The 24,633-nt window shown below is 64.0% G+C and overlaps 1 protein-coding gene across 3 annotated transcripts in view; it reads right to left on the bottom strand.

Annotated features, from left to right (window-relative positions):
- LOC124092473 (megakaryocyte-associated tyrosine-protein kinase) overlaps positions 1-24,633 on the bottom strand; it is a 52,924-nt gene that overhangs the window by 8,026 nt on the left and 20,265 nt on the right. For 2 of the 3 annotated variants that reach the window (XM_046444115.2, XM_046444116.2), the window contains exons 5-17: positions 22,936-23,118; positions 21,363-21,576; positions 19,387-19,547; positions 18,355-18,474; positions 16,257-16,396; positions 15,482-15,614; positions 14,677-14,867; positions 13,563-13,734; positions 12,187-12,325; positions 10,697-10,794; positions 10,262-10,357; positions 8,962-9,073; positions 8,295-8,392 (exon numbers count right to left, since the gene is read on the bottom strand). In XM_046444115.2, coding sequence (XP_046300071.1) covers positions 8,295-8,392; positions 8,962-9,073; positions 10,262-10,357; positions 10,697-10,794; positions 12,187-12,325; positions 13,563-13,734; positions 14,677-14,867; positions 15,482-15,614; positions 16,257-16,396; positions 18,355-18,474; positions 19,387-19,547; positions 21,363-21,576; positions 22,936-23,118 — 1,857 coding nt within the window. Of the gene's footprint in view, positions 1-6,885; positions 7,871-8,294; positions 8,393-8,961; positions 9,074-10,261; positions 10,358-10,696; positions 10,795-12,186; positions 12,326-13,562; positions 13,735-14,676; positions 14,868-15,481; positions 15,615-16,256; positions 16,397-18,354; positions 18,475-19,386; positions 19,548-21,362; positions 21,577-22,935; positions 23,119-24,633 lie in introns of those variants that run through there. The other variant, XM_046444117.2, reaches the window with a different exon arrangement.

Here is a 24,633-nt window from a genome sequence, read left to right as displayed (position 1 = left end):
AGAAGTGGACCCGCACTGGGCCAGGCTGGGGCCCGGTGGCAGAGCAGTTGCCCAGCACACGTTAGGCCCTGGGTCCAGTTCCCAGCACCACCTACAAATAAACAAATAAAATGAGGGTTTTGTGTCCATCTAGGACAAAAAATAAATAAAAATAATGAAAGGTACTGTGTCCAACCACAACTTAGAAATAAATATCAAAAAAATGGATCTCTACTGAGAGCCAATTCAGGTGGTGTCAGGGACTCAGACTGCTGCCGTCTTGTCATGGTGATTTTTTTGGTACTGGGGATTGGACCCAGGAGTGCTCTTCCAAGGGGCTACCCCACAGCTCTTTTTTACTTGTCCAGGCTGGCCTTGAACTTCCGATCTTCCTGTCTCAGCCTCCAGAGTTGTTGGGATGACAGGAGAGCAAGACCACACCAAATTCCCACCTCTTTTTTTTTTTTCTTTTTTTTGGAGAGAGAGAGAGAGAGAGAATTTTTTAGTATTTATTTTTTAGTTTTCGGTGGACACAACATCTTTATTTTATTTTATGTGGTGCTGAGGATCGAACCCAGTGCCCCACGCATGCCAGGCGAGCATGTTACCTCTTGAGCCACATCCCCAGCCCCAGACTCTCTTGTCCCACCTCTTGATCTAATATAGCTGCTCAAGTTCCAACCATTGCAACTACATTCCAGTCAACAGGAAGCAGGAAGGGGCAGAGAAGGGTGTACTTCCTCCGTTTTAAGGACTCCTCCTTGAAAATCCCAGATCTGTTGATTGATCCCAGCTGGTGGAGAAAGGGAAGTTGGGAAATGTAGTCTTTACACCAGAGGCCAAGGAGGAGGGAGGAAGGAGCTCTGGCCTCCTCCTTTCCAAGCACTCAGGCTGCGCGGCCCCCGCGGGCCAGACCCAAGCTCTGCGGCCCATGGGACATCCCAACCTGCCGCCCTCCTGTCCCTGGCTGCAGAGGCCATGGAGTGCAGCCCACCCCCCTGCTGTCCTTCCTGGTCTTGCTCGGCGTGCGCCGGGGCAGGGGGGTGGCCACGGCGGGCGCTCTAAGCCCAGGGAGCTGGAAGCCGGGGAATGAGCCGCCCGGGCTCCAGTGAGGCGGGCGTCCGTGTGTCCAGTTTGAAGATGGGAAACCGAGGCTTGGGGATGCTCTTGACAGGACGCAGGGGGTGGCGTGGGACACACACCAGCCGCCGCCGGCTCGGCCGCCTTCAGCGGAGCAGGGAGACCGGCTGCCCCAGTTAGCAGCCCTTTAAATTTAGCTCCCGCCAGGGGACTGGGGGGCGTTGGCTCTTTCCAGGAAAAGTGCCCCCCTGGCCTGCGGCCCCCTGGGAAGCCGGGCCCTTTCCACGTGCTGGCTGAGGGCTTTTGGGTAACCCCTCGGGAGTCTCGGTGGGGAGGCTGCTGTCCACCTGGAGCCCGTCCTCCTCACGGTGAGGACAGAACTGGACGCGATGTTTCCACCAGCCGTGGGTGGGGACCGGAGCTGCTGCCTCATGCACGGGAAGCTGCTCCCCACTGCCCCCCGCGGCCCCTCAGCCTTTCCAGGTCCCTCACCCTCTGCTCCCGCCTCCCTGTTCCTCTGCAGCCCCCGGACACCCAGCCCCAGGGCCTTGGCACGTGCTTTCCACCTCCCCCCGCGTCCCTGCTGGGCTGTCCGAAGGCTGCTTCTCAGTAGAGGCGATTTCTGCTCTTTGACATTCCCCAATATCCACCTTCTCCAAAGACCCTCCGTGCCCTTTGGCACCCTCTGCTGTCCAGGCCAGAATGGCCCTCCTGGGGCGTCCCCTGCACGGGAGGCGTGCACCTGGACGAGCGCCCTGGGCTTCTGTGTCCAGGCCCTCAGGAAGGATGCCTGGGACCCTCAGAGTGAAGGCGGAGGAGGAAGCGCAGGAGAGGCCCGTGGGCCAAGGCCCTGTCCAGGCTGTCTTGCCCCACCCTGTCCCCGAGCCCCAGCTTCTAAGGTGATCAGCAGGCTCTGCACAGGCCCCGTGGCCTCTGGGGTGGGCCCTGCTTCTGCTGCTGCTGCGGAAGCCACCAGAGGCCAGCCCGGGCCACGGGCCGATCCGACCGTGGGCCGATCCGACCGTGGGCGTGGACGTTTGGGTTTGGGTGGTCTTCGCGCGTCCTCGGTGCCTCGCCTCCTTCCCTTTCCCGCGTGGGACACTGGGGCTGCCGAGGCCCAGGGGGCAGCACCCGCCGCCCGCATTTCCCTGCCATGTCCCCAAGTCGCCAACGAGAGCCTTTACGGTCTCTTGATGGATCGGCCGGGCACTGTCCCCGTTCCTAGAGGTCAGCATCTAGCTCTCGGGGACACTCTGCTTCCTGGGAGCCACCTGCCAGCCTCCTGGGCACGCGTTTCTGTGCTTCTTCTGTCCCCCCCCCCGCGGCCTGCACACGGGGGACCGGGTCTGCCGACGGCTCTCCATCTCCCTGGAGTTAGCTTGGGTTGTGTGGGTCTGACTTGCTCTGGCCTCCGGCCTCCGGCCTCTGGCCTCCCTGGCACAATGACATTCTGTAGCTGGACTCCTGGCCCCTGGCTTCTGAGTGCCCGGGAGCTGACCGCTGGGCTGTGACCACTGTTCCCTGGGCCCAGCCTCCATGCGTCTTGGTTGGCTCCTTTGTTTGGGGAATGTGCGACCTTCCGGGTCCAGGTTTTCCCGAAGGTGACAGTGTGCAGAGAGCAGGTCCCAGCCAAGGGGACGGGCAGTGTCGCTGGCCCGCGTCCTCCTCCAGCTTCTGGGCTCCTCTTCCTCTTTGTCTTTCTTTTTACCTCTGGTGACAATTCCTCTTTCACCCCAGCCTTCTGGAGACACTTGGGTCACCAGATTTTTTAAAGTTCCAAGACTTCTTTCAGGTTTTCCATCACCCCCCTGTATTTCTTTGTCTTAACATCTGTGTTCTGGTTGTGGGTGGACACACACCTTTACTGCACCTGCTTCTTTGTCTGTGGTGCTGAGGACCGAACCCAGGGCCTCGCACGTGAGGTGAACGCCCTCCGCTGAGCCCAGCCCAGTCCCTCTATTTCTTTTTATAATTTTTATTATTTTTGGTCTTGGGGATTGAGCCCAGGGGTGCTTAACCTCTGAGCCACATCCTCAGCCCTTTTCTACATTTTGTTTAGAGACCAGGTCTCACTAAATTGCTGACGGCCTTGCTAAGTAGCTGAGACTGGCCTCGCCCTCGCCATCCTCCTGCCTCAGCCTCCGAGCCGCGGGGATGGCGCCAGTGCTGCGGTACCAGCTCTGGCCCCCTCCCTGCCCTCTGCCTGCTGGGTCCCTGGCCTGACCTTTTCTGTCCCACTGACGGGTTCTCACCAGCCTGCAGGGCCAGGCTGCCAGCCTTCTCCAGCTTCGTAGGCCAGGGGGAGGGGCAGCTGTCCACGCCTGCCACTATGTGTTCAGGGCCAGCTGCCCCTGGAGGCCGGCCCTGCCTCCCTGGTGCAGAGGTGATTTCTGCTCTCTTGGCGTTCCCCAAGGAGGGCAGTGCCTGTGATGGCCGAAGGACGGGTGGTCGGCACATGCCGGCCCAGGACATGTGTAGGTGCTGGGGACATGTGTGAAGGGACGAGGGCAGGAACGGTGGCTCAGAGGGACACTCGTGTGCAGGTGTGGAAAAGGATCTTTAAAAAGGGGAGACTCCAACCGGGAGGCAGCGCCTGCCGTCCCAGCTGCTCCAGAGGCTGAGGCAGGAGGATCGCTGCAGCAGGGAGTTTGGGGCCAGCCCGGGCCACTCAACAGGGAGGGCCAGCACAGGCCGGCCAGGAGGGGGCCCGGCCAGGGAGGAGCGAGCCAGGAAGGCCCTTCATAAGCCGTGAGGGCCTCCGGGTGTCCGGCCCGTCCCTCCAGACGTCCTAGCAGAGTCCGGTCCACCGTGACCTATGCCTTGAAAATGATGTGGCTGTCCCCCAGGAGGGGATGGTTGGGCACTTCGGGCACCTACATCCGTGCTGTGCCCAGCCCTGGTCACAGCTCAGCAGCCAAAAGATGGGAGCAGCCCAGTGTCCACCAGGGGGCCAGTGGACACAGTGTGGTCCACACACACCTTGACCAGGAGCCAGGTGACAGCTGTGTGTGGAGGGACCTGAGGACCTGGTGCTCAGGGAGAGCCGGACACACAGGCCACAGCATGTGACCCAGGGACAGGAAGTGGATCATGGGTGGGGGGACAAAGTGAGTGGTCATGGGATGAGGCCTCCCTTTGGTTGGTGGAAGGTTCTGGAACTAGACAGTGGTGACGGCTGCGCCACACTGAGTGCCTGAAATGCCACCATGTGGCGCATTTTCAAGGGGCTGAATTGGTGATTTTCAAAGAAGGTGCAGGATCTCCAGGAGAATCACGTCCGGCAGAGTCGAGGCGGACGGGCCACGCGTCACCGCCGTGCATCCAGAGAAGGACAGCTGGTGGCAAGGGGAGCTTCACAGGGTTGACCCATGTGTTCCCTTTCTTCCTTTCTTCAGAGTTTTTTAACAGGAAAACCCCAATACCTTGGAAAATTTAATTGTGATAAAATAGAAAATGGGCCGTCTTCACCGCGCCCAAGTCATAGCTCAATGACGTTAAGCACAGTCACAGGGCTGTGCAGCGGTCCCTGACGGCCATCTCCAGAGCTTCTTCACCTTCCCAAACTGAAACTCTGTCCCCACTAATCTAGCTCCATCCCCTCCCCAGGGACTGGCTCCCAGCATGCCACTTCCTGTCCCTAGGCATCTGGCCAGATGGGGACGTCCTGTGGGTGGCTCCTGCAGTGTGTCCTTTGGTGCTGGCTCATTCCACTAGGCATAGCGGCCTGAGGGTCCATCCAGCTGCGGGTGTGTCAGAACCTCCTCCCTCTTCAAGGCTGTGTCGTACCCCGCATGGCCCCTGGGGCTGCTTCTTCCTTCTGGCTGTTGGAAATCGCGCAGCTGCGAGCGCAAGTCTCTCAACACAGGTGCTTCCCAACGTGGGCCACCCGTGGGTCAGCCGGAGCTGGTCCCAGGTTGCTCTCTCCCCAGGGCAGCCTGCGTCCCGGCCCCGGCCCGCGTGGACTTCCGTGGTGCGTCTTCGCGGCTCCCTCTCCGCGTCCGCGTGACCTTGCGCTGGAGCCCACGGACGCGCCTCTCTCCCGGCCCCGCCCACTCGCCGCGTCTCCTAGCAACGCTCCCGCCGCACCGCGGCCGTGCCCCGCCCTCCCCGACGCTCCTCGCCCCGGCGCCCTGGCCCCCGCGCGCTCCTGCCGCGGCCTCTGTGCGCCCCGCGCCCTGCAGTGGGGTCCCTCCCCGGGGGACGAGGGCAGGGGCGGGAAGGGCGGTCGCAGCGCCAGCCTCCAGGCCCCGGGCGCCTCCGTCCGGACCCGGCCGCGCTAGCCCCTGCTGGGTTCGCTGTCGCCACCTGAGCCCCCGCCGGGAGTCGCTAGGGGGGCCCGGTTAACTCTCCGTCGGCAGGACTGGTCCCAGCCTCGGCGACCGGCGACGTCTCCTGGCTCGGGAGGCGCCCCGTGCTGGCACTTGGGCGGAGGGCTGCCCGCGGGGGTGGAGGAGCGGCTCCCAGAGGCCGGCCGGCCCTTGGCTTGCCCGTGGCCACTGGCCACCATCACCATCCCGGAGACACGGTGTTGGCTTGAACAGTTATTTATTCAGCTACTCCCGTGTGGACCTGGGACCATGAGGTCCCACCCAGGCCTCCTGCTTGCAGTCACATCTAGTGAAATGACAACAGGGTTAGTGGCAGGTCGAGGTGGTCTGGGAGGCTTCTCTGAGGAGCTGACACTGGAGCAGAGGCCTGGGGAAGGGGAGGAGCAGGAGCCAGGAGAGAGCTCATTAGGCAGGGGTACCAGTATGTGCCAAGGCCCTGGGGCAGGTCTGTTTGGCTCCTCCAAGGATAGGCTGAGTGGTGCGTCTGCAGCAGACTGACAGAGGCGCAGTTGGCAGGTGGTGGGGTCTTTATTTGGATCTGCAGTTTCATCCTGAGCACACTGGGGTCCCCCAGGGCTAAAGCAGTGACTGTTGCTGAGGCTGGAGACAGAATTGGTGTGACAGGCTTTCCTGGCACATTGGCCATGAGGGCCAGGCCCCAGGAGGTGGGGAGGTCAGCCTGGGAAGCTGGGTGAATGGCCTGCGGACCCCGAGGTGGGGAGGGAGTGGAACCCTGTGCAGGAGGCGCGGAGCAGAGGGAACAGGGCAAGGGTGGGGGCTGAAGGAGGCCCGCCCCAGGACCGGGCCATTTGTGCCTGCAGCAGGGGTTCCTGGAGGGGCGGGCCCTGGGCAGAGCAGAGTGGCCTGGCCTGCCTTCACAGGAGGTCTGAGCCCTTTCCAGTGCCTGACAGATACCGTGTGGCCAGTGTCCTCTGCTCCGCTTCTCCAGGGCCTCCAGCTCCAGGTGGGCGCCTCTCCCTGGCGGGGCCCAGAGGGGGTCCGGCTGATCTCCTGCCCACTCCTCTGTGCCCACCACCGTCTGTGTGCAGTGCACACGCCACTGCCCACCCACAGGGCCACTGCCGCCTTGCCCACGCCTTCCTCCCCAGCTCCCTGCCACTGTGACCAGGTCTCCTCATCTGAACCCTGTCCACCCTCTGAAGTTAGTGACGAAGATCTGGGGAAGCCGCGGGGAAGTTCTGTGTGGGCAGAGCCATCTTGCCAAGCTCGCATGCCCGCCCCTCCCAGGAAGCTCTGGGGCCTCCCAGCACTCAGCTCGCAGCAGGGACCAGGCCAGGAGCTCCCCGAGGCCTGAGGCAGAGTCCTGGGCTGAGGGACACACATAGCCAGTGTTTCCTGGTGTCCAAAGGGGCCCCCTGCATGGGCAGAGCCTCAGGGAGAGAGGTTGGGGGCCCAGTCCCCAGGGCCCTGCAAGGCAGGCGGAGGGCCCAGTGTTGGTTGGGGAACTTGAGCGAAAGGAGAGCACGGGCCACACGCGGACGAGAGGGCTCCTTTATTCCCCACCAGTCTCCAGGTGGCTCCCCGAGGCTCCCCGAGGCCCAGACTCGGGCCACACACAGGCTGTCCTTCAAACGCACAGAGATGGAATCAAAGCAGTCACATGACCACAGGTCATGTCCGCACAGAGGGACTTCTCTTACTCGACGCCATTGGGAAAGAAGAGGGAGAGGTCTGAACGGGGCAGGGTGAGGACCGGGCAGGTGGTGTCCCCAGGGCCATGGGACAACCACACTGGCCCTGCTTTTACTGGGCTGGAGCCCTGAGGGAGCACTGGGGACCACCTGCCTCAGGCCCTGGTGGGACAAAATCAGGGGGAACCAAAGGAGGAATCCAGGCCTTGCGGGGGTGACAGAGCCCTTGACAGAGCGGCCCCTGCAGAAGGCACTCGGGTGGGGGCGGTGCTGGGTGGGAGTGGCTGAGGGACACAGGTCTTCCTGGGGGCTGCGGCCTGGGGGCTTTGGCAGCACCTGCCTGTCTGTGGCCCTGCTGGCCCCAGGCTGCCCAGCAGGGTGGGGTGGGGCTCTGACGGTCCCTGGGGCCCCTGCACACCTGCTCCCCACCCCGCCCCCCACGTGCAGCCCACACCCTTTTGCAGAAAGCGTGTGAAGCCACAGAGGATGCCCCCTGTGGCTCACTGAGCCGGCCGCTGGTGGGCAGCGGGCTGCTCCCAGGGCCTCGGGCAGCTAAGTTCCCAGGACAGTGAGACCCGGCGCGGCGGAGGCACAGACCTCACTGCAGAGGAGGAGGCCCTGTCCACCGCGAGGCCTGTCCAGGTGAGCAGAGGCTCAGGCCAGCCCTGTGCCCCCCTGGCGGCCCCGCTTCCTCTCGCCCGGGCCCTCCTCGGCTGGGCCCGCCTCGCGGGGCCTCTTCCGGAATCGGGCCCCAGGCCTGCTCCTGGGTGGCAGCCGGTCCATCCCGAGGACCTTGTGGATCTGCCGGAAGGCCAGCATGCGCAGGGCGTGCTGCGGGCGACCGGGGCGTCAGGATACTGCTCCTGACTTGCGCCCCCTTCCCGTCCGCTGAGCGGCCAGCGCCGAGGAGCAGCTTGCCGGGGGCCCCGCCCTGTGCCAGCGTCCCCTCCTGCCCGCTGAAGGGAGACCCCCCGGGACTGGAGTTTTGCGGACACCAGGCTTTTCCCACAGCCTGGTCTGCCGGCGAGGGGCCAGCTGGGAAGGCCAGGCCGGGGGCACGCTGGGTGTTTATGGGCCGTGTCGTGGGGTGCTCAGGGCAGTCCTGGCCCGCGGAGCCCCAGGGCCAGGCCTCATTCAAGGGGCAGTCCTGCCCACCCCGACCACCTCCTCTGCCCAGTGTCTCGCAGGGGGAGGGACAGGAGCCCTGGGCTCGCTGGGGTGCTGTGCAGGGCCCTGGTGGCCCTGGCCCTCCTACCTGGGCACTGGCTGTCACGTCCTCCCGCTCCTGGAGGCTCATGGACCCAAGGACGTCCCTCTGCTCTTTCTCACAGGGATCCTGGAGCCCAGGCCCATCTGTGTGGGGGGAGGAGGGGGCAGCAAAGAGTGCAAGGACACCTGGTGAGGGACTGCGGTGACACACGGTGGACCTCACGGCCACGCTGAGCAGCCCGAGGGTCTGCAGCAGGGTCCTGCGTGGGGGGCCAGGGTCCTCCAGGCCCCCAGGCAGGCTGGGCCCTGAGTGTGGACAAACAGCTCCCTCCCACAGCGCCTGCGCGTCACCCCCGCCCACTCAGCGGTGTCCTGTGTCCCTGAGAGCTGTGCCCTCCTGGCCCCTGCCCTGGCGCCTTCCTCCTGGCTGCAGGGCTGTCGGTGAGTTCACACCCAGCCCACTATCTGGTCTCCGCTTTGAATAAAGTATCTATTCAAATAAATTTGCATAGGGCAGGCGGCAGGCACCGGGAAAGCTCCGAAGGCAGACCCCGCCTGCCTCCAGCCCTCGCCCTGGGCCAGCTGCCCCTGCTCCGGCCTGTCCCTCTCCCGTCTGGGGCGACCCTGGCCCTAGGTGTGTGCGCAGCCCTGGGCACCCGGCCATGGTCTTGGGCTCTGCTGCTGCCCACTCCAGGCTCTGTCCAGCGACTGACCTGTTAGTAGCGCACCAGCTGCCACACACTCCAGGACCCGCCGCACGGCGTCCCCAGGGCCCAGAGACCTGGACGCACTGCTCAGAGCCTTTTCCACCAGCAGCTCCAGGGCCTAGGGGCGGGAGGGACGCACGTGCCCTGGGGACCCAGACAGCCCTCTTCCACCAAAGCACTAGCAGGTGGGCTGGAGACCCCGGGCCCTGCGACACGAGGACCTCGCCCACCCTCCCTCCTGCCCACCCCTGGGAAGCGGCCAGGCCTCTGCCACCTACTGCCACGGCTGCATGGCTCCGCCTCTCGGCCTGTTTCCCACCTGCAGCGTCTGGGCCACAGCAATGTCACAGACACGCTGAGGGACAAGGCCCACTCAGCACTACTGAGCCTCAGTTGGGGTCCACCCCCGGGGCTAGGCGCAGCCGCCACCTCAGCCTCTGAGGGCAGGGTGGGGACGTCTGCGAGGTGGTCTAGGACATTGTGGGGCTTCTCTAGTCTGGAGCAGGCCAGGGGCTGGTCACGAGCGTGACGTGGCCTGTGACTCCCAGGGGTTGGAGTGGACGGTTCCTCTGGACACTGGCAGACACTGGCCCTGCTTCTGGATTGTGCCGAGGGAACAGGACCAGGGCTTCCTCGGCCCAGAACCGGGCTCAGGCCAGGAGAGGGGCGCATGCCCCCTCAGAGCTGGGGTGGGACAGAGTTGTGCCCGCCACCTCCCGCAGCATCACATGAGCAGTGAAGGGCTTAGAAATGACATACGTGCCACTTCTAGACGCTGACGGGGTGGGGCGGGTGGACCAGGGAGGGGAGGGCGCAGTGGAGCCACAGAGACAGGCACCTGCAGCCGGAGGAGCCTGTGCTGGGCGACAGCTCCTGGCCACTGAGGCATGGGAGTCGCTGGGGACCTGAGGGTCTCACTGGGGGACACAGAGGCTCTTCTCTCCCTACATGGGATGGACCCAGGGTGGAGCCAGAGCTGCAGGGCCCCCCTTGGGGCAGGTGGCTCAGCACCAGCAAGGCCAGGACAAGGCCCCTCTCCCTGCCCTGATGCCGGGAGGGTCCAGGCCACCCATTTCCCTGGTGTGCCCACATTTGCATGTGGCCCTGGCCTCGCCTGCAGTGTGGGTTCAGGGTGATGAGTCACAAGCGGCCGTGGCCCAGCCCTCCCACCCTCAGACTGTCTCAGCTCCGGCCGCCCTTGGCCAGGTGCCCCGGGAAGGGGCACTTTCATCTGGGAGGAAGGAGTCCGGGCTTGTCAGGGCTGCAGAGCCCTCGGGGGGGTGTTTGGGGGGACAGATGGCCTTACCCAGGCTGGCAGGGCCCCCCAGCTGGGCACACGCCGACGGAGGTCCTGTAGGACCCTGATGACAATCACACACGGCTGCAGGCTGCTGGCTCGCGCCTGGGGAGGAAGCCACAGTCAGCTCTTGGGGACCGGATGTGCTGCCACAGGGTGGGGGATGGCTGACTGGAGGGGCAGTGGCCCTGACTGGGGGGCGTGGGCTGGGAGGGACAGGCAGCCTGGAGGGCGGCGGGGCAGGGCTGGCCGGCCCCCAGTGCGCACAGGCCACAGAGGCAGCAGCGTCCAGACCCGGGGCGCCGTCGCGCCCTCCCCGTTCCAGCCCTGCCCACCAGCCTGTCCTTAGGAGGGAAGGGGCTCCAGAGCCTCTGGGCGCTGAGCCTCCGCTGAGGCTGCTGGCTGGGTGGGTGCCCTGGCCCCATCCGGCCCCAGGCCCCTGACCTGGAACCACTTGGCGTGACGGAGGGCTGCCAGGGACTCCAGGCACCTCTCGGGGCTCAGGACATCTCCTGGGTCGGGCTGAGGCTTCTCCGCTCCTTCTGGAAGGAATGGGAGAGAGTCCCCGAGGGAGGTGAGTGGGAAGGTGCCCGTCCTCTCTGCTCCCGCCTCGGAGGGCTGCGTGGACCTGGACCGTCCATTCTTGGGAAATACTTGGCTCCTCTTGGATCGTCCCGCAGGGATAGGGCAGGGACCCCAGAAACCACTGTTGCAAACCCCATCTGCCCAGGAGGGGTGCTGCAGGGGGCTGGGGTTCAGGGTGGGTGCAGGTCCTCTCCACCAGCCAGGTAAGGTGCAGATGGGAAGCTACAGACTGGGCCTGTTTCCGGAAGCTTCCAAATGCACCACAGAAAGGAGGATGGGGTGGGATGGCAACAGGTCTGGTCACTGAGGCCTAACCCCAGGCTAGGGAAAGAGCAGCCCTGGCCGGCTCGCACCTCAGGACAGGTGCGGCCTTGCCCTCCATGACTGCCATGGACCCGTCTGCCCATCACGGCAATGACTCCAGGGGTCCCGATGGGACTGGGGGGAAGAGAAGGGGTCTCAGGGGCTGGCCTCCCCCCATTGAGGAAGGCAGTGGCCTGCAGGAAGTGACATGTCCTGTTGAGATTGCCCGGGGCCACCTGTCAGAGGATTCGGGTCTCCAAGGGTCTAATCTGGCCAGGTAGGGGCCTCGAGGGAGGCCTAGTGTCGAGTGCTCACGAAGGTCCCTGCAACTGTTAGGTCCTGGCCTCAAGTTGGGGTGGCCCTGCACCCACCCTGCCCACGCTCTCCCCCAGGGTCCAGAGGCAGCTGTGAGCCTTCTGGTTGTAAAGAGGACCCATTTGAACTGTGGTTCATGGCCTCAGCCACGGCCAGGAGAATCAGGAAGGGGCTCAGGAGGACTGGGCCTGGGGAACTGCTCAGACTCTTCTAGAGGGTTCTGTCACAGGCCCCAGCCAGCACAGGTTTGCGGGCATGCCTGTCACTTACCTCCCCCATGGCCAGTGCTGAGGCCAGTGACCGAGGCCCTCCCTTCCCCTGACCTTGCCCAGTACTCTCCCCTACTCTCCCAGATGGGGCAAATCCGACTTCAAGGAGCCAGACAAGTGGCCCTGGGACTGGGGGTCTGTGGTGGCCCTGGCAACATGATCAAGCTGCTCCGCTGCCTCCGTCCACGCTTCACCTGGGCAGGGGCAGGGAGAGGTGGTGACGTGGCCCTGCCTATGTGGGACGGTACCCAGAGAATGGCGCTGCCGCCTGGGAGCTGAGCAGCAGGACGTAGTCACCATCTCGGGTCTCTGCTGCCCCAAGCCCAGCTCTTGGGTGAGTAGCAGCATCTGGGATGACAAAAGTGCTGGAGGGCTACTGTGGGACCCCCAGGACTGGGTATGTGCAATGCTCAGGAAGTGTGGGCAGGGGCTAGGGACCTGGACAGAGGGGCCCGGCCACACCTCGGTCCCCAGAGGGGTCCTCTCGCATCAGGGGAGAAGTGAGGGTCACGGTGACCTGCATCCTGGGCTCCTCGCAGGAGGAGATGATGATGTTGGCTTCGGGGTCAGAGGAGACCTCGTACTTGTCGTCCGTCAGTATCTGGGGTGGGAACACAATGCGGGCTGCGTCATGCAGCTGAGGCCACACTGGGCAGGTGCACCTGGGCCCTGAGCGGGGCCTCCCAGTGGAGAGCCCCAGGGCACTTGAGCGCAGATGGTGAGGCAAGAGCTGGTCAGTAGACGACATAGGACACAACCACCTCTGTGGTCAGAGAGAAGCAGACTGACACCACGAGATGCCCTTGTCCCCAGGGAAGGACGCTCTCCAGGGGTCTCCATGGCAGCCAGGCTCCCTGTGCATCTGCGCCCCTCCAGGCACCTGTGTCCACCCCGAGTTGCCCCCAAACGCACCTTTCTTGCCAACCCTGATCTCCTGCCCACTCGGGCTCTCCCCATGGGGTGGGGCTCTGCCAGCTTCCCCACGGCCTTGGCCTTGCCTCGGGGCTTGTCTTCGCCATGAGCTGGGCTTCTGGAGACCCGGGCTGTGCCGAGCCCCTGCCGCCCCGGCAGCTCTCAGGGGCTCAGGTCTGGGCCCTCCGCTCCCCACCTCACCTCCTCGCACCCTGCAGGCCTGGCTCAGCCCAGGCCCTGTCCCTCCTGCTCTCTCCTGTCCACCTTTGGCCTCTGCAGGGCTGGCCCTGTCGTGCAGAATGCTGTACCCGAGGGCGCAGGTCCTCGGTCAGGGCTCGCGCCCCATCCTGTCTGAAGAAGCCCCCCTGGCCCCGTCCACCTGGCCCCAGCTTAGTTCCTTCCCAGAGGACAGCTGGAGCTGACTTGCCCACGTGTGGTTTCCCATTCACCTTTGAGACCTGAGGCCCCATCCAGTGCTGGACACTGGGAAGGGACTCAGGAGGACCCGGCCGTCGGGGCGGGGTTGGTTTTGACCTTAGACATCACTCTGGGTGGCCGTGGCCTTCCCCACTATTCCCGGGTGAGAAGGGCGAGCGGGGCTCCCCAGAGGGAGCCGAACACCCGCCCCGGTCTCAGCCTCGGGCCTGACTCGGAGACATTGCCACGCAGCCTCCTGACGCCGGGCAGACGTGACACAGGTGCCATCCCTGGGGTGGGACATTTGGACAGCTTCTGTGTTTTAGCCTGAACTCCTCCCACCAGGGGACCAGGAGCTGCCAGCGCCCCCTTTCCAACAGCTTGTGAAAAGAAGCTGGCCGGCCTCGGGCGGCAACGCCTCCACTTTCCTAAAGTCCTGGAGGGCGGGAGCCTGCTGGGTCCGCGGGCCCTGGGGAGCGGGCAGGGAGCTGCGGGGTGCCCGAGCTTACCAGGAGCTGCTGGGGCAGCTGCTCGGTGACCCTCCGCAGCAGGGCGTGTGTGGGCTTCTCGGAGCAGAGCAGGGTCAGCTGCACGTTCCTGTCTCCCCGCAGGACAAGGCCTTTGGCCAGGATGCCCACCCGCATGACACCTTTCAGGACCCGAGGCGAGGGCACAGCGCTGCTGTCAAGACAGAGCCGTGGGGCGCCGTCAGAGGAGGGGCCAGCGGTCCACTGGATGCCCAGCGCCAGCCCTGGGAGTAGCCTCCCCACGCCTCGGTCTCCTAGTCTGTAAAGTGGGAGCCCGCCCCTGCCAGGGGCGCCCGCCAGGCTGGAGTGAGTGGGACATACAGCTGTCCCTGGGCAGGGACACTCTGACCAGGGCCCACGCCTTCCACGCAGACCAAGTGCTGCCAGAGGAGCTGTCCACACTCAGCAGGTCAGAGGGTCACTTGCGTGAAAGGTCCAGGGCAGGCCAGCCCACAGGCAGGAAGTGCACTCGTGGGGGCCTTAAACAAACGGGGGTCAGTGCTTGTGGGGACACTGTAGCTGGGAGAGCTCTGGGTGACGGCAGGAATGGCGGCGCGGCCCTGGACTGCTCCACGCGGTGGAGCTGTGCACCTGGATGTGGTTCAGTGCATTCCCCACTGCAGGAAGACCCCCAAGAGAGGACAGGAGGGACGTGACCCCCGAGGAAGGCCTTGAAAAGCCCCTGTGTGCATCCATCGGTCAGCCGTGTCCACCCCAGCACGCCGCAGAGGGCCTGGCCTCCGGTCCCCTAACCCCGATCATGAGGAAGCCGAGGTTCACCAAGAAAAGGTCGTCCCTGTGAGCGGCACCTGGGCACTTTATTCACTGAGTGTCACCCAGCTGTGGCCTCGGGCTCAGCAGAGCAGCAGGTGGCAGGCGCAGCGCGGTGCGGCTCTATGGGCTGCGTGCTGAGGCGCGTGGCCCTCAGAGGATGCTCCCAGCCAGGAGCGCCTCCCTGTAGCTGGGGCTTAGACTCGGAGACAGGGACCCTCTGCTCTGCGGGGAGCTGCAGAGCCTCCATGGGCCTCGGAGGGCCTGGGCCTGACCCCTGTGGTCCTTGCAGACACCCATCCTGAGGGCCAGGCCTCTCTGTTACCTGCGCTGGCCGCCCTCCTCCTCCAGGCTTCCCCAGTCCTCCTCGGCCAGCACGTCGGACACCAGCTTGAGGGCCCGCTCTGCGTGCGACACGGCCTTCTGGATGGCCAGCAGCTCTGCTTCGGTGGGGTAGATGGTGGCGTGCCTGCACATGACGTGCCGGTCATCGCTGGACTCTGGCCGCCGCCTGGGCTGTGGGGAGAGGCCACCTTGTCAGGGCTGGGCTGAGTTGTCTGTGGGACCAAGTGGGCAGGGGACAAGGCAGCCTACTACGTTGTGACAGCACTGAAAGCCCCAGGAGGACTCACGAGGAGCCTGGAGCAGGCTGGCGTCAGGGAGCTGGGCACAGGTGGGGGGGATGGTGGCCAGCCAGGCTCAGAGGCGGGGCATGGCCAGGTGGGCGTCCAGTACCCAGGGGGCCGGGGGCGGACTGCGGGAGCCATGGGCAGCGCCAGGAGGAGCTCAGGCTTCCCGTGGCTGCAGGAAGCGTGGGCCGCATCCCTCTGAACCCGGCCAGAGGCTCGAGAGTCCACCAGGGTCTTGCCCTTGGTGAGGGGCAGACCTCAGCTTCCCATCAACCCGGTGCTTGGCCTGGGAGGGCACATGTCCATGGCAGCAGGAGCCGGGGAGTTGGGGCAGAAGGGCACAAAATGAGGTTCCCCCACCCTGGGGCTACAGGGAGCTGACGGAATCCCAGGGCCGGGCAGGGGGCAGGGCGGGATGCAGGCGCTCAGAAGCCCTGGTGCCGACAGAGGACTCTGCTAGAGGAGGCCACGCTGCCCCTCACACTGGCCCTCGGCACCCACCGGGAGCGGGACTGCGGGCACACCCAGCCTGCCCAGCGCGGGCGAAGGGGCCCAGTCGGGCGAGGCGGGTTGCTGCTCCTTGTCCTGGGGCCGTGGCTCCTCCTCTGGCTGCCTGCAGCGCGCCTCATGGTGCCTGTGGGCCAGACGGGACAGAGGGCTGGAGGGGACAGAGGGCCAAACGGGACAGAGGGCTGAGGGGACAGAGGCCCAGGGAGCCGACCTCTTGCAGCAGACGTGCTTGTGCCCCATGCCCCACGCGTGGGCACAGCCAGGCCCCCTCGCCTTCACACCCACACTGAGGGCTCTCGCTCGGCTCCCGAGAACTGAGGGCACAGCCCTGCACAGCGCCTGCCATATGCACGGTGGGATCAAGGCCATGTGCGGGGGTGGGAGGCTCCATGCAGCCTCGGTGCCCTCGGCGGCGTCTCCGTGTCCTCCCCACGTAGGCCTGCTGCTGCCAGAGAGCCCACGGCCCGGGTACTACAGAGGGCCAGGCCCGGCTTTGGGACTGCTCTGAAGGGTGGAGAAGGGAGATGAGAAAGTGTGCCCACAGTTGGGGTCACAGGGGACAACAGAGGCCAGGGGATGCATGGAATGGAGCAGTGACTGGCCCCCCATGGTGGCACTGAGCCGAGAGGCCCCCACCAGCCAGAACGGAGGCTGCCCAGTGTGAGGGTGGCGGTCTGGCCCTGGAGGCCCATGGTGGCACTGTGCAGGGCCCTGGGGGGGCGCGGGCGGGGCCTGTCCCTGTCCTGCGGCTGGGGGTGGGGGGCACCTCAGCTCCGAGCACCAGTTCCGCATCTCCTCCAGCCGCCGCTGGGCCCGCTGCCGCTCCTTCCTCATCTGCTCCTCCAGCAGCTTCCGCACCCTGCTGCTGGGCCTGGCGGCTATGGGGAGGTCGGGGTCCACTTTCTTCTGGGAAGGCAAGGCGAGTTGTGAGAGCAGGCGCCCCCAGGGAGGGTGCCAAGGAGGACCCCAGGCTGCCACACTCCGCGCCCACAGGGCAGTTTACGTCCTGAAGGTGGTGGGGGAGGGCCACTGAGGGGAGCTCAAGGGTGAGCAACCGTCAGCCACCAAGGATGAGAGGTGACTCGGGTGCTCCTGATGAGGAGGAGCTGGGAGGGTGTGTCCCGCTCACTGAAGGACAGGGTGCTTCCCGAGCAAGGCCTCCAGAGCTGCTCACACAGCGCAAGACAGCTGTGACATCATAGCAAGACGTCTGAGGGCCACTTGTGCTCGCTCAGTATTCTGTCTGCTGCAGGTGGAAGCCTCACTGCACTGGAGAGTAACAAGGTGGCCACAGAATAGCCGCGAGCAGTCCAGCTAGCCCAGAACGCGCGTGCAGTCGGGGCCACCCAGCAAGAGGGAGACAATAGCCAGACACCATCCCATGGCTCTCCTGTGGGCTCACCCTCCTTGTTTTAAAAACCTGCCTGCAAATATGCATGACCAAAAGAATACAAAACCATCATTGGTTTCCCGAATCTATCCACTGTTCCACCCTCCACCCACCCATCTATCCATCCATGCACCCATCTGTCCATACACTCATCCATCCATCTACACATCCATTTATCATCTACCTATCCCTCCCTCCCTCCATCTGTCCACCCATCCACCCATCCATCCATCTAAACATCCATTTATCCATCTACCTATTCTTCCCTCCCTCCCTCCCTCCATCCATCTGTCAACCCATCCACCTATCTAACCATCTACACATCCATCCTTCCACCCATCTACCCATATATCCATCCACCTATCCATCCATCTACCCATCCCTCTACCCATCCACCCATCTATCATCCATCCACCCACGCATTCACCCATCTATCCATCTATATATCCATCCATTCAACCACCCATCCATCCATCTGTCCACCCATCCACCCACCTATCCATCTACACATCCATCCTTCCACCCACTCATTCACCCATCTATCCATATAACCATTCACCCATTCATCCATCTACACATCCATCCACCCATGTATCCTTTCTTCCACCCACCCTTCCATCCATCCATCCACCCATCCATCCACCTATCCATTCATCCATTCTTCCACCCACCCATCCATCAACTTATCTATCCATCCACCCACCCACCCATCCATGCACCTATCCACCCATCCATCTATCTACACATCCATCCATCCATCCACCTAACCATTCCTCTATCCATCCACCCATCCATCCATCTGTCCATCCATCCATCCACCCATCCACCCATCCACCCATCCACCCATCCATCCACCCATCCATCCATCCACCCATCCATCCACACACCCGTCCACCCATCTATCCACCCACCCATCCACCTGCCACTCCTGCACCCATCCTTGGCTCCATCCCTGAGCACTCTGGGCAGGCAGTAGGGCAAGTGCTGATCCAGAACAGACTGTGACTGAGGTAAGAGGGACATGGCCCTGTTTCTAAGGACATGCAGGAGCCTGAGGGGAGCATCCACGGCCAAGAGGGCTGAGGGGTGCCGAGAGCCAGCCCTGAGACGTGGCTGAGGCTGCTGGCCGGTGGGGCGGCCCTGAGAGCGGTGTATGGGAAAGCAGGTGGGCAGAGAGCGTGGGGCGGGGGCTCCCAGCGGGAGGAGGGTGTGGTGGATCATGGTGGAGAAGGGTCCAAGAGGTGGCTGTCCAGGCCTCACAGTGTCCAGAGGCTCAAGGGACTGGAGGTACTAAGGCCCAGTTTCATGGAGGCCAAAAGTGTATTTCCTGATGTGGACCTGGATACAGAAAATGGAAACCCATGCCCTTGCCCACCCCGGGACCCCAAGGTAACCAGACCGGGCACTGGCAGGTGGGATAGCCAGGAGGCCGGCTGAGCCCTTGGGTGGGCACCGATGCCCCTGCTGGACGCACCCTGTACTGCAGCCGGTGCCGCCGCCCCTTCACGTGCATGTCCCTGGCGTTGGGGTCGTTGAAGCTGCACTCACACAGCTTGCAGTGGAACCGGATCACTTTCCCCTCGTCGTTGCACACCTGGGACACGAAGCACAGCTGCCCGTTCCAGCAAAGCCCAGAGGACGTCACCAACATGCAGGTGACTGGTCAGTTCTGTGCCTGCTCAGGGTGTCATCCAAAGCCCAGGCTGGCCTCCCGCCTGGCCCTTCGTCTTCCTGGCACTGCCCCAGTCTCCACCCCTGGCATGCACCTCACTGAGGAGCCCGGCTCTGCCCTGCTGCGATCGCTGCCCACCCTGGCCCTCCCTGGTGCCCACGGCCTTATGTGAGGCAGCTTCTTGACAGGGTGGCATGGTTCTGGCTGCTGTGGTCATTCTGCCTGGGGCAAAATGTAAGATGCTGGACGGACTGGACCAGAACATGAGCCTGGGGACGAAGGCACACAGGCCTGCAGCTCCCTGTGACAGCTGTGTTCTGTGCGTGGCCCGAGCCCCAGCGAGGCTCTGGGAGGCGGATGGGCCTTTTGGGACTGACTGCTTCTCCCTGGGCACATTGAGGGGGCCATGCAGGTGCATGGTGGCTCCCAGTGACCCGTCTTGGGCCAGAATTCACAACCTGAGCAGTGGTGAGCTGAGGGAACCCAGCTGCCTCCCCCGTAGAGGCCGGCGGGGCCTGAAGCCAGCTGGCAGGGAGTGGCACACCCGTCCCTCCCAGGAGCGTCCTGGGCCTCCTTCCACTGGCTGGGCTCTCTCCACCCGCCCTCTTCAGGGAGCAGATGGACAGTCCTGCAAAGGTGATGGCATGCCCTGCCCCTCACTCAGGGCCATCGGGGGTCTGCGCCAAGTGCTGGCCCCACAAGGTCTGCTGTGGCACCCACGGAAGGGGCGGGTTCACCTAGATCTCTCGTGATGAGCCCAGCGAGGTGCCGAAGCTGGATCCAGGGTCTGGCCCTTCTGCACTAGGGATCGGCCACGCGGTGGCCTCTACCCACCTCCTCCACGTAGTCGGGGCCAACGGGCTCCGAATCTGAGCAGCCCCCAGGAGCTTCCCCTGGGCCTCCTCGGGAGGGTGGCTCTCCTGGCCCCTCCGACTTGTGCCGAGCTGATTTCCCCTCCGGGGGCCTGCTTCGTGTTGCCTGTGTCCTGGGAGGCCCTGAAGAGGGACAACCATGTCACTGCAGCCAGAAACCAGAGCTGGCTGGACACCACCAGCCGTGCAGTGTGAGGTGCACACAGAGCCCAGCCTCTCCATGTCCTTTCCAGCTGGTGATGGCGATTAGCGCTGCCTAGACCACAGGCTGTGCTCAGGTGAAAGGGTCAGATTCAACGTGGAGTCACCTCGCCAAGCCCTCCCAACGGAGCAGGGGGCACGTGGAGAGAGGCTCTGCGCAGACTGATGGATAAAGGAATCACCACAGCTGGCTGCTCACAGGAGAACCAGCAGCGGCACACGGTGCCCCAAGCCCCACCCAAGGAAACGCCTGCTGCTCTCGAAAACCGCATACCCCTGGGCAGGAGCCACCGCCCCCATCAGGGCTTGTGATCACCCATCACTGGCGCGAAGGCACCTGGACCTTTCTTTTAAGAGGCCATTCCATTGGGTGCTGTGGCCACGCCTGTGATCCCAACACTCAGGGGGCTGAGGCAGGAGGTGGCAAGGTCCAGGCAGCCTGGGCAACCTAGCAAGGCCCTGTCCCCAAATTAAGAAAGGGCTGGGTGCGGCTCAGGGGTGAGCGCTTTCCCGGTGTGTGGGAGCCCCGGGCCCGTCCCCGGCACCACAAAGCCAGTGAGTGACTTCTGTGGGTTCCGGGGCTCAGTAGGAGCCCAGCCTTTCCTCTTCACACACACTCCTCGTTGGAGCTGCGTCTCTGGGTCACACCAGCTCAAGTCACAGCCGAGGAGGCCTGAGGCCAGCCCGAATCCATGGGGCAGAAGCCCAGGCTGCACCCCTCCCTCAGGGACCCGCCAGCTGCTCCTAACCTCCACCTCTGTGAATCAGCCATGAGGAGGCAGTGGCCAGAGTCTCCTTCGCCAGGTAACCAGGCACATCCTGCCTCGGGAGAAATGCCTCTGCCATCAACTTCTCACGGCAGACGCAGGCGCCCAGGCCTGAGTTGTGTGGGAGGCTGAGTGGGGAGGGGAGGTGGAAGCCAGGCTGTGCAGCCCAGAGAGGCCCAGCCTCAAAAATGAAAGCAGGGGCTGGGGAGGTGGCTCAAGCGGTAACGCGCTCGCCTGGCATGCGCAGGGCGCTGGGTTGATCCTCAGCACCACATAAAAGTAAATGAATAAAATAAAGGTATAAAAAAAAAAACCACATTGCAGGGCGAGGTGCGGCTCAGCCAGCCTGCAAGGGCTCGGGCTTCCGCACCACGAGAAGTTTAAAATCTGTTGTTACTCAAGAAGCCATGCTGCCCAGGCCACAGAGACCCACCCCCAGCAGCGCAGGACACAGGGGCCCGAGCGGGGACCGCTGGACAGAGCAGGGGGAACTGAGCCACCACTCCTGGCTGGGTGGCCCGGCCAGCCACCCTAAGTCGCCTCACCTTGGTCTTTCCATTTGCGCATTGGGACAAGTGACACAATCTTCCTAAGGGAGCAGCTAGGGACGGTGCCTGAGGAGAGTGGAGGGCTCAGAGCAGGAGCTGTCACCACCTCCGGTCATGGTGGGCCCGGACTTGCAGGGCAGGGTCAGGGCAGCGCGTGGCTCGTCAGCGCCCACGTGACTCCTCAGGACCCAGTGTGCCCTGGGCACCAGGGTGGGAGGAAATCTCCAGGCCACTGACAGGGCTTTGGAGGCTACAGGAAGACGCGACAGCAAAACCTCCCAGGAAGGTCTCGGGCCGCGTTCTGGACGGCATCGCCCGCTCCCGCACATGGCACACACCCTGACACTCAGCCTCTGCTCCAGGACCTGAGGAGGCGGCCAGGTTGCCCTGGTGCACACAGACAGGGATGCAGGGCCACCTACCCTCCTGCGGGGCACTGGAGGCCACGGTCCTCTTGGCCAGGGCTGGCCTGCCTGGAGTGTGGAGGCTGGTCGTGGCGGAGGCCGAAGGCCGGGTGGAGGCCTCGGGGGCGCTGTCAGAGGTGTGGGGGCCGGGTCTGCTGCTGCGGGCAGGGCTCCTGGGCGTTGGCTCAATGGTGGGGATAGGCTTCCCCAGTTTGGTGTGCAACTTGAAGACCTGGAAAGGACCCGTCCCTCCGTCAGGATGACCTCCGAGAGACAGGCTGAGCATCCAGGGGCCCCACCCCTTCCCAGGCTCCCCCCAAATGCCTCCAGAGCACCGCTCCCTGCCAGGGCCTCCTTGAGCTGCCCCTGCTTCCAGACCCTTCCTCCTGCTCTCGAGGCACCTCCGGCTCTCAGCACCTGCCTGGCTCCCTCTGGCCTCCTCTGGCTGTCCCTCATCCGGACCTCTGTCTCCCTGACTCCGAGGGCCCTGCCCAGACAGGGCGGCTCGGTGTGTGCATGTGTGGTTGGGGACCACCAGGCAAGCCGGATGCACGCACGCAGTGCTGGACACAGCCACTCTCCACCTAAGACCTGCAGGCACCGTGCTCCGTCCACGTCCCCTCAGCACTTGTGGGTCAAGGCATTTGTTGAGGTCCCAGTTGGCAAGGCCTGCTGGGTGGCCACCAGCATCTGCACCGCCTTAGACCCACCTGCTGGCTAGTTCACCCTCAGGACTGCACCACCCAGCAGGCTGCAGAGCCTCCTTGACCCCAGGCCCGGTCCCAGCCCTGGAGGGGACACTGCACCTGCCCTGCCTGGTCTCATCTCCTGCCAGCCCCCAGGCAACGACACTCCTTCTGTCGACCTTCCACACCCACCGGCACATGGCTGGGCAGTTCCCACAGGTGTTCAGGAGGCTGCCCATGTGGGCCTCAGTGAGCTCGGGGAGAGGGAGAGGGAGGGAGAGGGAGGGAGAGACGGTCCTAGGCCAAGCCTTCTCAGGATGGGCTGGAAAGATTGGCCCTATGCAAAGGCCCAAGGGCAGGAGGCAGGTGGCAGCGGGACAGGGCACTCCCAGCCGTCCTGCTCGGTGACTACGTGGTTGGCATCCCAGGGCTCCTCAGCCCTCCACGCCCTCTGGAGTGAGCATCCCGCAGACATTCACAGTACCCCGGGCGGGGGGTGGGCGCTGCTGATTTTGAAAGGCCCGGCAGCCTGGGGAGCAGGCCAGGGGTCTCCCTGCCTTCTCTCAGGTGGGGGTGCCACCAATTGCCCCTGCAGGCGTCTCTCAGGCCACAGGAAGGCTTTGGTGTGAAGACAGGAAACAGCTCTGAGGGAATGTCACCCCCGCCAGCACACTGTGCAGTCCCCAAGTGCTGAGCGTGGTTGTTTCCTTTGTGGCCCAGGTGCAAAGGCCCCCAGGTCCCTATGTGTCTGTGCAGGCGGTGGGGGTCCTGTTCATGGTTAGAAGGTGTATGGCTCCCGGGGCACGGGGACCGCAGCCCTGTGTTCTGAAGGACCTCGGCAGGTGGCCCTCTGTGTCCCAGATGCCCAGGGGCCAGGCGTGGGCTAGTGGTGTGTGGGCCCCTACCTTCTGGTGCTTGGCTCCCCGGATGTGGGCGGCGTAGGCCTCAGCCCCGGTGCAGGACACAGCACACAGGCCACAGTGCAGCTGTGCCTGCGCCCCACATGGGCTGCCGTTGGGCTGCAGGCCCGTCCTCTGGGCCGCCTCCTTCTTCCTGTGCTTCTGTCCTTCCAGATGATCCCGGTAGGTCTACCGTGAGGAGGAAGAGGTGGCCTGAGCTGGCATCCCAGCAGGCACTACCCCTTCCCCAGCAGGCCGTGGCCATAGCTGGTGGGACCCCAGTGGGTAATGTGACAGAGGCCCCTGTCCCCATCCTACCACCCTCTGGCGCCCTAGAGGAGCAAGTGTCCCTTTAGAAAACTCAGAAGCTGGGACCAAAATACATCATTGTGGTTTCTTCTTTCCTAAAATAAGCCCTTTCTTAAGAGAGCACCATCTAACAATCAAAGAATCACAGGTTCAGCTTGGGCGGGGGCTTCTCCCAATCAGGAATCGCTGCCCAGATGGCGCTAGGCCCACTTGCTTTTTAGAAAACTGATGTGCAGAGTCCTCCACGTGGGACACACTGCCGTGGTTCTCAGTCCACGTGCCCGGGACTGCTGTGCCCAAAATATCTGATGGCCCGGCCCTCGGCCCTCGTGGGAGCCCAGCTGGTTCCTGCAGCCCCGAGGAGGCAAGCCGCATGGCCCCTCGCCTCACGTGCCCCCTGACCCCCTACACTTTGACCACGCCAAGGGCCAGCCCCTGCAGCAGAGAATGTCCGCAGAAGAAATGGTACCACTAGGTTCTAGGGGAAACAAACAGGAGGTAGAGAGGAGGCAGGGCACAGGGTGGGAGGGGGACACCCTGCTCCATGCTCTCTGGAACTTCAGAATCCCCAAACTGGTTAGAATGTCACTTAGCCAACAGGGTGCACATGGTGCCCTCACAATTAGGGCAGGGCTGTGCAGAGCGCCTGCAGGAGGAGCCCCCAACCCCGCCAGGGCATCGTCTCATGCAGGAGGACTAGGTTAGAGGGGCTGCTCCTGCTCCTTCTTGTTCCTCCGATTGCTGGGTGTGCTGGGGAGGAGCTACCCCAGGCCTCGCCTGGTCTCGGCATGAGCTGGGTCACGTGGCTCAGTGGAGCTTGGGACGCCTGTCTTTGTGGCTCGCTCTGGCTCCAAGCTCCTGGAGGGATGGTCCCCCTCGGCCTCAACTCTCCCTCTGCCACCCAGGGGTGGGGTTTGGCTTCATGTCACATGCTCAGAGCTTCACACACAGGCAGAGGGAGACCGTGTCCCCCAGACGGCTGGGCTCACGCGTGAACATGTCACATGTGTTACGAGGACGAAGGGCAGGAGCATTATAAGAAAGAGGTGTGTCAAGCCAGGTGGGGGCCACGCCTGTCACCCCAGCTGCTCAGGAGGCTGAGGTAGGAGGGTCCCAAGTTGGAGGCCAGCCTGGGCAATTCCGAGAGACTCTGTCTCCAAGCAAAACAAACAGGGCTGGGGTGCGGCTCAGTGGTGGGGCCCTCTGGGTTCAAGCCCCAGGACCAGAAGAAAAGGAAGGAAGAGACAGACAGGGAAGGGGGAGGTGGAGAGAGGGGGATGTCAGGACGCCAAGGGGCTCTGGTGGAGCCCACACCCTGCCCCTGGTCCCCTGGTGGCCTGGGAGGTGCAGCCTCCTACGGGAGACTACAGCAGAAAGTGCCGTCTCTCTCACTTA

Source organism: Marmota monax, unplaced genomic scaffold (assembly GCF_021218885.2).
Source record: "Marmota monax isolate L192 unplaced genomic scaffold, Marmota_monax_Labrador192_F-V1.1 WCK01_AAM20220418_F8-fsc00102, whole genome shotgun sequence".
NCBI classification, from domain to species: Eukaryota; Metazoa; Chordata; class Mammalia; order Rodentia; family Sciuridae; genus Marmota; species Marmota monax.
Note: the sequence above shows the minus strand (reverse complement) of the source record. Positions and strands in the feature narration are given on the sequence as shown.